The following is a 17050-nucleotide window of genomic DNA, read 5'->3' as shown; positions in this document are numbered from 1 at the left end:
GGCTGAAATTTCAGGTAAAAGCTTGGAATGCCAGTAGATGTGCTGTTAATGGGGGGGAAAATGCCATTTATTTTGGACAACACCAGTGAAGAAGTTCCATGTACTGATTGCTTCAGCCAATGTTCTCTTTGGATTTCTTAAACGTGGAAATACAACAAATAAGAATAAACAAATGATTGCCTATTAATTGGGTATGTGAAAAGCTGTGATGACAGTTTTGAGAGGTCTAGACATATTACAGCATAGAGTAAAGCAAACAAGTCATTAGTTGCTACAAATCTAATTGCAAACCCCAAACACTGAACTCGTATCAGGGTATGCAAAATTTGGCCCCATGTTATTAAAATGTCATGTTGGACCACACAATTATCAGAAATAAAAATGCTAATAATAATGATAATACAGTAATTTTTATAGTATCTTATCTCCATATTATTTTTATTCAAATCACTCTTCAGTTCTTGTTTTGTTTTGATCTCACTGCAACTGTGATAAGGATGTTCAATTGACTTAACAGTAATAACATCTTTTACAAATAAATGAAGTATCTAAGGGTTTAGCTTATTTGATTTGCTCAGCCCCAGAACTTGTTAGGAGCAAAATGAACTAGGACCTGAATCCTGGTGTCTTGAATTCCAGGCCATCATAATTCCACTAGAATTTGAAGGAATCGGTGAAGCTAAATTAGTCTAAAGTTTTTGATACAGCCTGAATCACTGTGTAATAATTACAAAAAAAACTTCAATGTTGGAACAAAACTTGTTGTCACAGGTAGGTATTAGAGAATGTAATTTTTTTCCAAGGTAATAGAGGGAAAGTGAGGAACAACTAAATGAGAATGAAAGCCACAAAAAATGGGTATGTGGTTGGGGATTAGATTTAGGAGAGATTTTACAAGTTGGAAAAGACTCTGATGCTGGGAGGGATTGGGGGCAGGAGGAGAAGGGAACAACAGAGGATGAGATGGCTGGATGGCATTACCGACTTGATGGACGTGAGTTTGAGTGAACTCTGGGAGTTGGTGATGGACAAGGAGGCCTGGCGTGCTGTGATTCATGGGGTCGCAAAGAGTCGGACACGACTGAGCGACTGATCTGATCTGATCTGATCTGATAGTAAAGGAGCGTGTAGACAACACTGTGCAAATATTGTAATAGGATTTGGCTTTGTATCCATGTGGACTTCAATAAAGGGCCCATGTGGCATTCTTGCCTGGAAAATCCCGTGGACAGAGGAGCCTGGCAGGGTACTGTCCATGGAGTCGCAAGAGTCGGGCATGACTTAGCAACTAAACAATAATGTAGTATATGTAATAGTCGTAAAAGTGTTTGGCCCAAGGTTGAAGTTTGTCATTACAGCTAAGTTTTGTGAGTTGACAAGTTTCCTTTTCTGATGCTGAAGATGTATTTTCAAAAACATGGGCTTTTGAGTCAGGCTGACCTGGAGCTTCTGACCCACCACTAACTACTTATGTGAACATGGGGGTGATTCTCTGGCCTCAGTCTCCTAATCCATAAGATAGGATAACAGTGTATATTCAGCAGGGGTAGTAGGAGAATTGAATGAGATAAAGTGAATAAAGTACTTAGCACATTGGCTAACACCTCATAGGTGCTGGATAGTTGTTTATTCAAATGTAAAGTGAAAATGGCCTCCAGGAGGGAGAGTTTTTTGCAAAACTGTTGACAGCACTGACATTCTTCAGAGAATGCAGCTGTACTTCTGACTCCTCAAATGAAAAGTTATCTTACTGTCCACTCACACACACACAAAATTGAATTGGGGGGATTTGTCTCTCTTTAGCAGGTTCTTGTCTACTTAGCAAGAAAAATTAGATTAAAATGTATTTTTTTTAATATGTCTTGTTGTTCTATGTGGTTTAAATCTTAATCCTTCAGCTTACTTGGTATCATTTCTAACAACAATATTTATTGGCTCTTAAATATATAGTCAATAAGTTTGGGCTTCATGCTCATATTTATCAGAAAAAAGTTTTAATTTATAAAGAAAGTGATCAAGAAGGGAAGTCAAATATAGAGGGAAATATCATAAATTTGAAACTGCTATTTAAAAATGAAATAGTTCTAATTATCTAATTTATAAAGGAAAAGTGAGAAGAAAAAAAAGAGAACACGTAAATGTCAGCATAGTATATGGTTGGAGAAATACACAGTGTCTTGCTATGATAATGAATAAAGTACTACTTGTTCTAAAAGGAAGATGCATAACATTAAAATAAACACATTAAGACCCAACTATATTTAAAGCATGAGTAAAAAATCAACACCGTCTGTTTACTGATTTAGTAGAAAAATCAGGAGCTTTGCTGCACAGGCAGAAATTCTGAATAATTCTTTTCTTCTCATGTGAGAAGTCCAATTTTTCTTTTCTTAAGATATTTCCCAATGAGGGGCTTCCCTGGTGGGTCAGTGGTTAAGATTCCGCCTTCTAGTGCTGGGGGCACAGGTTCGATTCCTGGTTGGGATATACACTCTATTCAGTAGGTGGAAAAGAGCGAATAGTGGTGCTCCAAAGCAGTTCAGCAGCCTTATACGGTAGGTTCAAATGAGAGTCAAAATGTTGTATGTTATTCCTGAACTTAGACGAAATTCCAAAGTAAAATGTGATTTGGTGCACTTTCTGAATTGAGACAAAATTCTGATAAATGCATTACTTGGTAAGTTCAGTGTAAGAGCATTTCTGAAAACAATGTGTGCTTAGTTGCTTCAGTTATTTCTGACTCTTTGCGATCCATGAACTGTAGTCCACCAGGCTCCTCTGTCCATGGGATGCTCCAGGCAATAATACCGGAGTGGGTTGCCACTTCCTCCTCCAGGGGATCTTCCCAACCCAGGAATCACACCTACTTTTCCTGCGTCTGCTGCATTGCAGATGAATTCTTTACCGCTGAGCCACGCGGAAGCTCTTCTGAAAATAATACTTTTTTAAAAAATGGAAGTATAGTTGATTTACAACATTGTGTGAGTTTCAGGTGTACAGCAGAATGATTCATTTATACATATATGTGTATGTGTGTGTGTTTGTGTATCTGTGTGTGTATAGTCTTTTTCACGTTCTTTCCTATTATTACAAGGTTATTACAAGATATTGGATGTAGTTCCCTGTGCTATATAGTAGGTCCTTATTGTTTTATCTATTTTATATATAGTATTGTGCTATCTGTTAATCCCAAATTAGGAGTTTGGGATTAATTGTACATTTTAAATAAAAGTTTTAGAAATATAGCTATCTTGCTTCCACATTCAAGGCACTGTAAATAATGTAGTGCTCTACTAAAAAATCTGGAGTGGTTCAGATGTAAAATTGAGAGGTTATATAGAATTAAAAATAAAAAGGATTCCAGCACTTAAGAATTGGGCATGGGACCCACATTTGGAGAGAAAAGTTAACTTCATACATTGTCACATACCCGTGGACACTGACTCCATTTTAAAAAGCAATTGCATATCACTTTTTAAAAATGATAAACTTCTCTGGGTGTTTATTTTTGTGGGAAATAAAATAAATATGGTGCATCCCAGAATCAGTTAAATGAATGAGTTTCCACAGAGTTTCAGAACATAAGAATGTGTCATTTGGCGAAAGAGAGCATAAGTTAAAGTACAAGATAAGATGGGAAAGTAAAGTAGTTTAGAAGGCATCAAAGATTCTCACAGATAGAGAAATCATCAGAGTTACCTGGTCTCCTCCTCCATCCGCATTCCCACAACCCACCCATCTACTCCAAAAGAGGCTCCACTATGATAGAGCAAAAGAGAATTTTTTTTTTTTAATCAGGATTTCCCTGGCAGTCCAGCAGTTGGGACTTTGCACTTCTACTGTAGGAGGCACAGGTTCAAAGCATGGTGCAGGAACTAAGATACGGCCTGCTGCATAGTATGGTCAAAAAACAAGCAAACAAAAAAAATAAGCTGACAAAACAATAAATGTATTCATGAATTTTGGAAGCCTTGATATGGAGTGTTTACGTGGGGTATTTAAAAGTCATACGCCATCTTTACAAATGGAGAAAAATGAAGGTCAAGGTATAATCTAGCTTTACTACTCAACAGCTGTGACTTTGGGCAAGTTACATGAAGTCTTGAACTTTTCTTTCCATCAAAGATAAGAACAATAATACGCATCTGACAATCTATTGTGGATGAAAGGCCACCGTGAGCACTGGTTCAATGATGCCTTTCTTTTACCACTCGCTGTGCTGCCCTCAGTCATTCACTTGTGTCCGACTCTTTGCTACCCCATGGACTGTAGCCTGCCAGGCCCTTCTGTCCATGAAATTTTCCAGGCAAGAGCACTGGAGTGGGTTGCCATTTCCTTCTCCAGGGGATCTTTCCAACCCGGGAACTGAATCCACATCTCTTGTGTCTCCTGCATTTGCAGTGGATTCTTTTCCACTGGGCTACCTGGGAAGCCTTATTACTTGCTGCTGCTGCTGCTGCTAAGTCACTTCAGTCGAGTCTGACTCTGAGCAACCCCATGGACTGTAGCCTACCACGCTCTTCCGTCCATGGGATTTTCCAGGCAAGAGTACTGGAGTAGGGTGCCATTGCCTTCTCCGTTATTACTTGCTAGGTTTTTCCAAATCTCAAAATGTTAGTGTTGCTCTAATGATTCTTTTTAATTATATTTCCCCCCACAGATAGAAACCTTGCTACAGACATTTCACCCAAGCCCACTATTTTTCTTCCTTCAATTGCTGAAATCAACCACAGTAAGACTGGAACTTACCTTTGTCTTCTGGAGAAATTTTTCCCTGATATTATTAAGGTTTATTGGAAAGAAAAGGATGGCAACAAAGCTCTGCCATCCCAGCAGGGAAATACCATGAAGACCACTGACACATACATGAAGCTCAGCTGGCTGACCGTGACTGAAAACTCCATGGAAAAAGAACATATCTGTGTCGTCCAACACGAGAGAAATATAGGCGGAATTAATCAAGAGATTCTTTTTCCTTCAATAAATGAAGGTATGTGAATAAACATAAAACAGAACCCTGTTTTTTCAAATAAAATACCCCACTTTTTCTGTTAAGCATTAATGAAAAACAAACAAATGTCTTTATAAAATGATGTTTTATTTAATGATAGCATAAATGTTCTGCTATCTCCCCCATAGAATTAAAGTGGGATAGGCTTTGATACCAGAGAAGGCAATGGCACCCCACTCCAGTACTCTTGCCTGGAAAATCCCATGGATGGAGGAGCCTGGTGGGCTGCAGTACATGAGGTTGCTAAGAGTTGGACACGACTGAGTGACTTCACTTTCACTTTTCTCTTTCATGCATTGGAGAAGGAAATGGCAACCCACTCCAGTATTCTTGCCTGGAGAATCCCAGGGACGGGGGAGTCTGCTAGGAGGCCGTCTATGGGGTCGCACAGAGTCGGACACGACTGAAGCGACTTAGCAGCAGCAGCAGCAGCAGCAGCAGGCTTTGATACATAAATATGAAAAAAATTTTACTTAACCTTTTCAGATTTGGTTTCATCTTCCAAAATATTAAGATCATAGTAATGTTTCTTAAAGTTGTTGTATGGATTTAAGGAAACAACATCTGTGAAAATATCTAGCAACTTGCTGCTGCTGCTGCTAAGTTGCTTCAGTCGTGTCCGACTCTATGCGACCCCATAGAAGGCAGCCCACCAGGCTCCCCCTTCCCTGGGATTCTCCAGGCAAGAACACTGGAGTGGGTTGCCATTTCCTTCTCCAATGCATGAAAGTGAAAAGTGAAAGTGAAGTCGCTCAGTCGTGTCTGACTCTTAACGACCCCATGGACTGCAGCCCACCAGGCTCCTCCGCCCATGGGATTTTCCAGGCAAGAGTACTGGATGGGGTGCCATTGCCTTCTCCAACTTAGCACATAACAAATCTCCACTGTGGATGACCTTGGCTGATCAGGAAATGAGAACATGTATGCATCTTTTAGGAATGTTCTACCCAGCAAATAAAGTCAGTGTCACTTTAATCCTGCTTTATGCAAGGTACAATTCCACAACAATGAGTTATTAAATGATAAAATGGTATTTGTATGATGGAGGCAGATTGCTGTTCAACAAAATGTAGAATAATTAGACTCCTGGGGTTTTATTATGTTTTTAGGTTTTTGAAATTTGTATTTTACATATCACCGTAAGATAAGCTAAAATTTTGTAATTAGAGATGGGGTGAGGCTAAAGTATACAGACTTACTCTCATTCTACATAAAGAATGCATTTCTTGCCATTGGAAAATGCTTCTCACAAACTCTCATTGTAGCCCTAGCATATGCCAGGCCTAGAGGGAATGTGGATGAACACACTCAGGTGAATTACTCTCCCAGAAGGATGTACTACAGTCAAGAGAATATCAGATCAGATCAGATCAGATCAGTTGCTCAGTTGTGTCCGACTCTTTGCGACCCCATGAATTGCAGCACGCCAGGCCTCCCTGTCCATCACCAACTCCCGGAGTTCACCCAGACTCATGTCCATTGAGTCAGTGATGCCATCCAGCCATCTCATCCTCTGTCATCCCCTTCTCCTCCTGCCCCCAATCCCTCTCAGCATCAGAGTCTTTTCCAATGAGTCAACTCTTCGCATGAGGTGGCCAAAGTACTGGAGTTTCAGCTTCAGCATCATTCCTTCCAAAGAAATCCCAGGGCTGATCTCCTTCAGAATGGACTGGTTGGATCTCCTTGCAGTCCAAGGGACTCTCAAGATTCTTCTCCAACACCACTTGTCTCTTAATCACTCAGGGTTACTTGTGATTTGGGCAAGGTGTACCAAAGGAGACCCTGTGATGCAGATGCTGGGCAGAGGGCTGGAAGTGCGTTGGCCCTGGCAGTGATCCTGTAACTCACAGGACTCCGGACTGAAAGTCCTCAGTATTCACCTAGCAGACCAAATGCCCCAGAGTGTCCCTAATTAGGAATCATTGCTGTGCCTTTCCTGTGGTTAGAAAGCCCTTTTTAAGCAGTGGGAACCACGTGCTTAGTCAAATGTACGTAGACTTTTACTGGGCACCAGTCCAGATTTCTGAAGCAAGCCTATCTCTTCCCTGATCCTTAGTTTGTCCACTGATCAAATTAGGTTTGAACACTTGCCTTAGCTTTGTCCTGGGACTGCGATGAAGAGCAAATAGAATAGCACCAGAGAAAACGTTCCAAAGCATGACATAGATGTATTTATTCTCATATTCATCAAATCTATTTGTATCCTTTCCTAAAACTAATTAAAAATAAGAATACAAAAACAGCCCTAAATTGTTATTTCTACTCTTTATAAATAGAGAGGAAGCAAATTTGCTGAGTGCCGTCTAATGTAACCACAGCTCTGATTGTCCTACTAGGTTTTAATTTTTCTTGTAGTCAGGAAAAAATGAGTCACTGTGACAATGACCATATTGGAGAGAAGCCCCAGTTCATAATGTGTTTTACCTGACACAACTTCTGAAACAAATGCTTTGCAAGTGGTTCTAACGGCAGTAAAACTAATGAGGGCATTTCTGCTAATGTCGTTCTACCGCAGATTTCTAATGCTGTTTCTTAGAAGCTTTTTGTTTTTGATAAAAGCTAAGAATATAACATGGAAGTACAGACTGATGAAATGATTTTGAAGAGAAATAAAATTAATCTGGTCCTAGTTTTCAACCAGCCTTTACTGAGAAATTAAACTTATCATAAACACATAAAGTTTATTACAAAAGTTTGTTTCTTTATTATTGTTTCTACCTCAATCAATGCATGGTAGTAAGAAATTTGTTTATCTTCTAACAATTTTAAAAATTTATTTATTTTATATTTTGCTGCACTAGGTCTTCATTGCTATTTTGCTGCACTGGGTCTTCATTGCTGCACGGGCTTTTCTCTAGTTGCAGTGCGTGGGCTTCTCACTGCAGTGGTTTCTCTTGTTGCAGAGCACGGGCTCTGGGGCTTGTGGGCTTCAGTGGTTGTGGCACACGGGCTCCGTAGTTGCAGCTCCCAGGCTCTTGAGTGCAGGCTCAATAGCTGTGGTGCATGGGCTTAGTTGCTCTATGGTATGTGGGATCCTCTCAGATCAGGGATCAAACCCATGCTTCCTGCATTGGCAGGCAGATTCTTTACCACTGAGCCACCAGGGAAGCCCCTATTTACCTTTTAGTGAATAAAATTATTATAAGGAAAGAAAGGGACTTATTAAAGTCAGTTCTTGAGGATACTTTAACATCAAAATATGACTCTACTTGTATTTTCATTCTTGGGATTTACTCCAAAGCATTCATACCTCAAATCCAAGTTTTAGATTATAGGGAAAAAAATATCTCATTGAGGGCATAAAAAATATAGCAGACTGTATTCATGTGGACATGAACCCATCCAGGAAAAAAGCAATAAACCAAACAACTTCTGTGACTGTTTTCCTCCATCCAACAGTCCATGATCTTTTAAAAAAATTTTGTACTAATATGGTTGTATTTTCCTTTGACATTACCCATGAATAAAATTCTCACTTCAAGTTTTATCAAGCCAGATAACTAAAAATGTGATTTGATCTATTTTTTTTTACCCCTGGAAAGAAATGCTGAGCTCCTGTAATAAAAAGGTCATTGTTAAGAATAATTAAGATCTCTAGAAGAGAAAATGTTTTTAATGTCCACAGTGGTGGAATTCTGTTGTCTTTGCATAGGTTAATTTCTCTTTCTAAGGCTTATTTTTAGAGTACTCTCCACTTGCTCTGTCTCATTTAATCCCCAACAACCATCCTTTGAATGGTGTCTCTGCCACCACTGGTATCACTGATACGACTCTCCGCCAGTTACCCTCTAATTCTTATTTCCTCCTTTGTAACATGGAATCCTCCAAAACACAAATCACTCCAGTGTCACTGGGGGATTAAAGAAGATAATGCGCGTGAAGAGTTAAGCGAGTGCCTAGCCCAGTTACAGTCACTCAGCTATTAACCTTGTTAACATTGCTTTCGTTACGCCCATAAGCTCCACAACTACAGAAAAATCATGTCCATGAGCCAAGGATACCAAGGATGTGTGTGCTTTGGAAAGCTTCAGCGCTTTCTTTTGCTTGATGGGAAATATGCCTTAGCCTAACTCCTTCAAACGTGGGATTCCCTTGAGGACTCTAGCTTTGAATGACTTTGATTTGGTAGCAATTCTTCATCTTGGCAGTGGGTGCTGAAGTTATGGAGCAGCCACTTTTCCTGATTACTTGTCTTTGCAATAAGTATTTCTCCAACACCTACTTTGTGGTAAGCACAGTGCTAGGAGCTATGAATACAGAAGGAAAATAGGATGCCATTGGGTATTACCCTCCAGTTATGGTAAAATGTAGCCTTCACGAACTTCAACATTTCCATGTGTAGAAAACTATATGCAAATGAAATCTATGAATTACATGGAATCAGACCAACTAGTTTTGGAACTGTAGGGCTCATATTTTTAATAACTGTCTCTCTCAGCAGATTATCTATATATATACATATATATGTATTATACAATAACACATGTATAAACACACACAATGTCAAATAATGGGCACAAATAATTGACTAATACTTTTTTCATTTCTTGTAGTTGTCAGCTCAATTGTCCCTACCACTGAGTCTCCCAGTGACTGTTTAAACCATGAAAGCAGTAAGTTTTTGTAGATGATTGCCTTTATGTCATGCTTTAGTCTTTTATTTCCTTTCTAATCTATTTATCTTTTGAACTTCTCTGGCTAAAAGTACAAAAGACCAACAATTATCTGAAATTGTGGGGCTCATTGTCGTAGTTTTAATGATATCTCTTCTGTCTCACTGTATCTCACTGACTATCTCACTGTCTCACTATATATAAATATATATATTTATATATACACAGATACACACATTTTACATACATATGTACACACATTGTAAAATACTGGGCAAGGACAACCAATTAATACTTGCTTCCATTGTTTCTAGAAGTTACCGGTACTGGTTCTAAAAAAGCTTGTCTGAAAGATGAAAGTGGTAAGTTTTTGACTTTGTTTGCCTTTACAAAATCCTATAGCATTTTTTCCCTCCTGATCAAATTACCTCTTGAACTTCCCTGCTTAATGGTAGGAAAAAGCAATTATTCCTAGAATTGTGGAGTTCATACATTTAATCAGAGTATCTCTCCTATTTGTGCTAGCAAATTTTACCTTATATATACATATATATTAACACACATATACTTAATCACATATGTGCCACTGTCTAATAATAGATATGAACAATTGACAATACAATTAATACTTGCTCTCCTTTCTTCTAGAAGTCACTGCTGATAATAATTCTACAAAAGTGTGTTTGAAAGATGAAAGCAGTAAGTTTTGCCTTTGTGTCATGTTACAGCACTTTTCCCCTCTAAATAAACTTAACTTTTGTACTTCTTTGGTTTAAGATAGAAAGCCAGAAGTCTGGATATTGTAGAATGGATGGTATCATATTTTAAGTAATTCCATCATTTCCTAAGAGTCATCTTAGCACAGTAAATGTTGGTTTTGGAGTTTTGAGGATGTAGTGATAGGTTCTGAATTACTTCAACAGTGGGCTTCACTTAGTTGCGTAGCTTTTGTTTGTAGTGACTAGAGAAATGCGATGTCAAGTTCCTTCTAGACATTTGAGTTTTAGCCCTTGTTTGCATATAATACATGAACTGACACTGAGAGCTTGATATACACAAAGTGTATTGCTATATCTTTCACATATACTCTGTTTGCTCCTTATAACCACTCCTATGAGGTGGTACAATATTTTTGCAACATTTTGCAATCAGGGCAATGTGCCAAAATTAGTTCAGTCCTTTGTACAAAGTCACACAGCTAGATCTGGGGATTCAACTTAGTCCATCTGAAACAATGGTTCACACAACTTACTCAGTTCTCTATTCTCCTCTAAGAGGTAGACATAGAGCAAGACTCCCAAAGCCAAGGTCCTGAGACAGGATGAACCCATGGGCAGGGGGTTAAGTGCATGGGCTTCTGAACATCACAGTCCCCAATACTTTTATTATTAGCTTCATGAAAAATGGGTAAATTAGTTACATTTCTGAGCAATACTGCCCTCATATGCCAGTTGGAAACAATAATAGACTGAACTCAGTTATTGGAGATATAAGATCACATATGTGGAGTGTCTCCAACAGGGTATCCATTTAGCTGGCACAGAATCAATACTAGTTGGTGGCCCCTTCTCCCTACATGAAGGTTCCAAGTGCATTTAGAATCTCTGGCTCTAGCCCTGCTGATCCCTCCTCCATTTCAAGTATCAGGGGGCCCAGAATTCAGCTAATACCTGACCTGACTGAGGGGAGTTAGTTATAAGCAGGTCACCTCCTGAGATCCTTTCCATACCAAATGCTACTGATTCTGGAGTTCTGACTCTATGAAGATGAAGTGTGGGAAAGGGAAATTTCCATAGGAAGAAACTCAGTCTTGAGATTAATTGGGTAGCCAAGTCAGGCCCATCATTAGTGCTGTTAATTGTTTTTTGACAGCATATATTTCTTGCAAAACTTCAAGGACACATAAGCGCAATTATCCTATAACATCACAGCCATGATGTTAGACATTCAAGACAGACAGGCAAGTGAAGCATGAGCTCCTGATGTTTCAGGAATTTTGGACTAAAGACCTTCTTCCATTTAATAAAATATCCTCTTTACCAAAACCTTCTGCCCACTACACTGTATCACAAACAGATTTCCATGACTTGTATCCTTCTTAGGAACCTCATTTATTCACAACATATAATGGCTCAGATCCTTCCAAATCAGCAATTCAACTTGATATTTATGCTTAACTTTGATGTCTGGTGTGTCAATTGCACACGCAGTTGCAGGATTACACAGAAGCTAAGAATGTGTTTTTCAAAGTCATGTTGCTGGGATTGAAATGTGGTTTCTGGTACTTTCTAAATGTGTGACCTCAGGCCAATTATTTTGCTCTGTGCTCAGTTTACTTGTAAAATGTGATTGAAACTAATAATCTCATGCTCTGCTTTGCTTAGTCACTCGTCATGTTTAAACTCTTTGTGACTCATGGACTGTAGTGCACCACGTTCCTCTCTCCATTGGGATTCTCCAGGCAAGAATACTGGAGTGGGTTGCCATGCCCTCCTCCAGGGGATCTTCCCAACCCAGGGATTGAACCCAGGTTTCCTGCATTGCAGGTGGATTCTTTACCATCTGAGCCACTAGGGAAGCACAATAATTTCATAGGTTATCTTAAAGCTTAGATAAGAGTAGAATTTTACATGCAAAGCTCTCAAAATAAGTGTTTGATTAGTCGTTAATGAATATAACCTGTTATTATTACTCAGCGATGCGGGAGCGGGGCAAAAAATGCTAAATGCTATTTATCACAAATATTTTTCCTTTTGGACTCATTCTTTAAAAACACACTTTTTTTTTTTTTTTTAATATTTTGGAAGAGTCTAGTGAATTTAGCTGAGGTTGTTGATTGACTTGAATTGCCAACTGGATTCTGAATTGTCCTGGCAGTGGTGGTGCTCATGGTGCTTGTACTTGTTTTCTTTGGCGTTTGGTGGTGCAGGGGTAACACTTCACAGTAGGTCAGCAGAAATAATTATGACCTCCTCCCACTACTGTGTATTGACCTTTCAAAAGAGCAGGTAACTAATCAAATGATTTCTCCTAGATACCCTGCAGCTGCAGCTCATGAACACCTCTGCCTATTACACCTACCTCCTTCTCCTCCTCAAGAGTGTGGTCTACTGTATCATCATCACCTCCTGTGTGTTTCGGAGAACAGGCATCTGCTGTGACGGGAAGAACTTGTGATAGAGCGTCCCCGAAGGAGTCAGCTTTCCTTAATCATCTGTTGATACTGAAATTCTCTGCTTGCTTTTTGGATTTGGGTTATCTCAGTGTATACGTGTTTTTTCCCCTATTATGTCATTATTGTGTAACAATTTTTCAAACACTGGGCAAACAGACAGTTCTACCCTGAAACAAGGAATTCTGTTATTACTCAGGGAGCAAGGCCCAGGGCGGGTCCAGCGGAGCCTCTCCCACCACTGTCCCCAACCGCATCAGCTCCTTCCACCCCAAGTCCTCGTGCCTCCAGGGTGCACTAAGTGGGCAGCTCCCCATCTCCTCCATCAGCATCTTCCCCAAGACCATGGTCTTGACCCTCCCTGTTACACATCCTGGGGCAGCCAGCTTTGCTACTTGAACTCTGTACTTTCTTTTTCATAATAGGCACAATAGGTAAAAAAATAAATAAAAAGTCCACACATTTGTGTGTACTTTAATTTCATGAAATCTAACCAAGGTAAGAAACATCATGACAACTGAGCTATCAAATTCTGCATGGTTGTAATAATGGTCAATACCACATGTCTAAGTCTTTCCCTGAAATGGTGGCTATGGTGCTTTCTTTGGGGCACTGGGGCAAATGAAGGTGCCCAGGGTCCTTCTCTTTCAAAGTCACCAGATTCAGACTCATCATTTTGGGACGTTCTGATGGTGACAGTGTGACACCCATCATGCCTTGTACCGAGTGTGCTCAGATTGTACCAGTGTCTCACAAGCACTGAATCCTGAGCCTCACATTAACCCCATGGGAACTGCTCCAGCACCAGAAGGTCATTCAGTGGAGGGTGAAGCACACAGACCATGACTCCCAAGGGTCTGGGATTGAACCCTGGATCTGTATTAGCATCCGTGTGACCTCAGGCAGTGATCTGCACTCTCTGTGCCATCATTTCCTCATCTGTGTAATGAAGTCACAGTGCCTGTGCTCAGTTTACCTGTAAATGGGATTGAAACTAGTAATCTCATGCTGTGCTGTGCTTAGTCGCTCAGTCATGTCCAACTCTTTGTGACCCCAAAGGGTAAATGAATAAAAAAGTTAATGATGCTTAATCCATGCAAGTTCTCAATAACAGCATCTACTGGAGGTAGCTCTACTGCAGAAATCATAGATTTCACATGTACAAAAATGCACTGATATTCATTTCAAAACTTACTTCCCCACAAAGAGATTAGATGCAGATGGAATAGGGACTCAGTTTCTACTGTTCGTCAGGAATCCCGTTAATCATCTAAGAATCCTTGAAGGAAGGAACAGTTAGAGTCCACAGTTTATAGGTTGGAGAGGTTAATTTGTCTGTTCATGGTCATTATTTTATAAGTAAGAGTCATTCAAGTTTTTCTGAACTCAGAGCCCATATTTTGTTACCTAGTATCATGTAGCTTTCCATTGACTCAATTTCTATTGGGGAAAAAAAACAAACAAACACAGCAGAACAGAAAACGCACTGCTTCCTTACTAAAGGCTTTCTCTAGGGATTCATTGAGGATTTTCTTAAGGACATATGGGTGCATCTGTCTTCTCCTCGTGTATATAATCTGGTATCACCATAGCTGCCCTCTTGATTGTCAACATGGTGGAAATTCTGCCTTATTCTGTGTGTGTAGACTTAGAACTTCTTTTAAGGTGAACTATTTGTTCATGTCTTTCAACCATTTTTTTCTATTAAGTAATAATACTAACAATCAGAACACTCCTAATATGTATTTCTGTGTATTTCTATAAACAGAGACATGAAACAAGAAGTTCAATTCATGATAAAAGGGAGAAAAAATAAGTGAGTGTATATTTTCTATTTTCTCTAATGAATCCTTTTAAAGGAAAAATTTTAAGGTATTAGAATAAAACACTGTCTCATTTAAAACCAAGGAGGCTTTTTGTTTGTTTCTTTGTTTATAATCAGCTTCAGTGTTTGTGAAACAAGTTCTTAGAACACTAAACAGAAGTTCCTCATTTGAAAGCAAAAAAGACCAACCAAATAGAAAGAAGATAGAGGAAATCCAGTTTAGATTGTTGGCTCCACTCCTTGCTTCCCACTAATTTGATCAGACCTCTTTAAACAAAATAAGTCACTCTCATCTTAAAGATATGGAAATATTTCTTTACTGGAAACAAATAATGTAGTAAGTAAAGAAGTCAAGGAGTTCCCAGGTCATTCAGCAGTAAAGAAGATAGATAGATTAGTTGCTCAGTCACGTCTGACTCTTTTTGACTCCATGGACTGTGGATTGCCAGGCTCCTCTGTCCATGGGATTTCCCAGACAAGAATACTAGTGTGAGTTGCCATTTCTTTCTCCAGAGGATCTTCCTGACTTAGGGATGGAAACTGCATCTCCTGCATTGCAAGCAGATTCTGTACCATCTGAGCCACCAGGGAAGCTCTAGCAGTAAAGAATCCACCTGCCAATGGACAGAGGAGCCGGTTGGGCTACAGTCCATAGGGTCGATATAAGTCAGACACAACTTAGTGACTAAACAAGAATAACAACAGAAGCCAAGAAGGGAAACTTGCTTTGGCTATTGTACATACTGCTGCAATGAACTTTGGGGTACATATGTTTCCTCAAATATGGTTTTCTCCAGATATATGCTCATGAGTGGGATTGTTGGATCATGTGTGGCATGCTCGGTTGCTCAGTCATGTCCAACTCTTTGTGACCCCATGGACCATCGCCCAACATGTTCCTCTGTCCATGGGATTTTCCAGGGAAGAATCCTGGAGTGCTTTGCCATTTTCTTCTCCAGGGGATCTTCCCGATCCAGGATCATATGGTAGTTCTATTACAACATGGATGGATTTAGAGATTATCATACTAAGTGAGGTAAATCAGACAGAGAAACACAAATATCCTATGGTATCACTTATATGTGGAAAGTAAAATAATGATACAAATGAACTTATATTAAAAAAAGAAACAGACTCACAGACTTAGAAAACAAATCTATAGCTATCAAAGAGGAAAGAAAGATGGGGGGAGGGTAAGTTAGGAGTTTAGCTTTAACACATACAAACTACTATATATTAAATAGATGATCAACAAGGACCTACTGTGTAGCACAGGAAACTCTCTTCAATTTTCTATGATAACCTACATGAGAAAAGGATTTGAAAAAGAATGAATATATGTATTAATATAACCGACTTACTTTGCTGTACACCTGAAACTAACACAACACTGTAAATTGACTATATGCTGTGTGTGTGTTAGTTGCCTAGTCGTGTCTGACTCTTTGCAACCCCATAGAATGCAGCCCCACCAGGGCCCTCTGTCCTTGGGATTCTCCAGGCAAGAACACTGGGTTAGGTTGCCATTTCCTTCTCCAAAAGGAACTATAGAAAGAAAGAAAGGGAAGTCGCTCAGTTGTGTCTGACTCTTTGCAACCCCATGGACTGTAGCTTACCAGGCTCCCCCATCCATGGAGTTTTCCAGGCAAGAGTACTGGAGTGGGTTGCCATTTCCTTCTCCTGACTATACTTTGCTGCTGCTGCTGCTCCTAAGTCACTTCAATCGTGTCCAACTCTGTGCGACCCCATAGATGGCAACCCACCAGGCTCCGCCGTCCCTGGGATTCTCCAGGCATGAACACTGGAGTGGGTTGCCATCTCCTTCTCCAATGCATGAAAGTGAAAAGGGAAAGTGAAGTCGCTCAGTCGTGTCTGACTCTTAGTGGCCCCATGGACGGCAGCCTAACAGGCTCCTCCATCCATGGGATTTTCCAGGCAAGAGTACTGGATTAGGTTGCCATTGCCTTCTCCTGACTATACTCTAATATGAACTAAAAATTAAATTTTAAAAATGGAAGCAATAACATTTTAAAAAGAGGCTAAACCTACATATCTCTGAAAATTTTGTGTAGCTGATTTCCTTGCCAGGGCCCTGCTGGGCAGCGTCTCTTGTGATTTCCAACTCTCAGCAACTTCCTGCCCCAGCTGCCCTGGGCTGCCCTGGCCTGAGAGGTGCAGAAAGGGGAGGGCATTGGGGGTGGCAGTGGCAGCAGGAGGGCGCTGGTGTGGGTGATGGGGTATCATTTCCTCAGGCTTCTTTGCTCATTTGCTCAAAACCACATTTTGGTTGATTTGTGGAAAATGTTTAAAGGCAAACAGACTTTACCAGTTGGGACTGTGCAACAGCTAGCTGGGGTGTCACAAAGAAATGAGAACAGTTAAACCACAACCAGCTTTGCTCACTTTCAAAGGTCACAGTTAATGGAAGA

The 17050-nt window shown here is 39.9% G+C and overlaps 1 protein-coding gene and 1 gene segment (V, D, J or C); both read left to right on the top strand.

Moving 5' to 3' along the window:
* Positions 1-727: 727 nt before the first annotated feature.
* On the top strand, positions 728-4849 carry LOC138987526 (T-cell receptor gamma alternate reading frame protein-like). The gene is made up of 2 exons (XM_070368780.1): positions 728-771; positions 4661-4849. The coding sequence occupies exons 1-2, from the start codon at positions 745-747 to the stop codon at positions 4847-4849; spliced, it is 216 nt and encodes a 71-aa protein (XP_070224881.1). The 5' UTR covers positions 728-744.
* LOC102265299 (T cell receptor gamma constant 2-like) lies at positions 4846-13260 on the top strand. The segment is given in 5 exon segments: positions 4846-4990; positions 9565-9624; positions 9939-9986; positions 10276-10323; positions 12659-13260. Coding segments are annotated over 5 exon segments (444 nt in total).
* Positions 13261-17050: the final 3790 nt, after the last annotated feature.

The sequence above is a fragment of the Bos mutus genome, chromosome 4 (genome assembly GCF_027580195.1).
Source record: "Bos mutus isolate GX-2022 chromosome 4, NWIPB_WYAK_1.1, whole genome shotgun sequence".
NCBI lineage: Eukaryota > Metazoa > Chordata > Mammalia > Artiodactyla > Bovidae > Bos > Bos mutus.
The sequence above is the reverse complement of the archived record's forward strand: the minus strand, read 5'-3'. Positions and strand labels throughout refer to the sequence as shown.

Bases quoted from the DNA above. Each gene is read 5' to 3' on its own strand.
- LOC138987526 (XM_070368780.1), top strand. From the start codon at position 745: ATGTTGGAACAAAACTTGTTGTCACAG. The intron at 772-4,660 runs GTAGGTATTAGA...TTCCCCCCACAG, and splicing joins AACAAAACTTGTTGTCACAG to ATAGAAACCTTGCTACAGAC.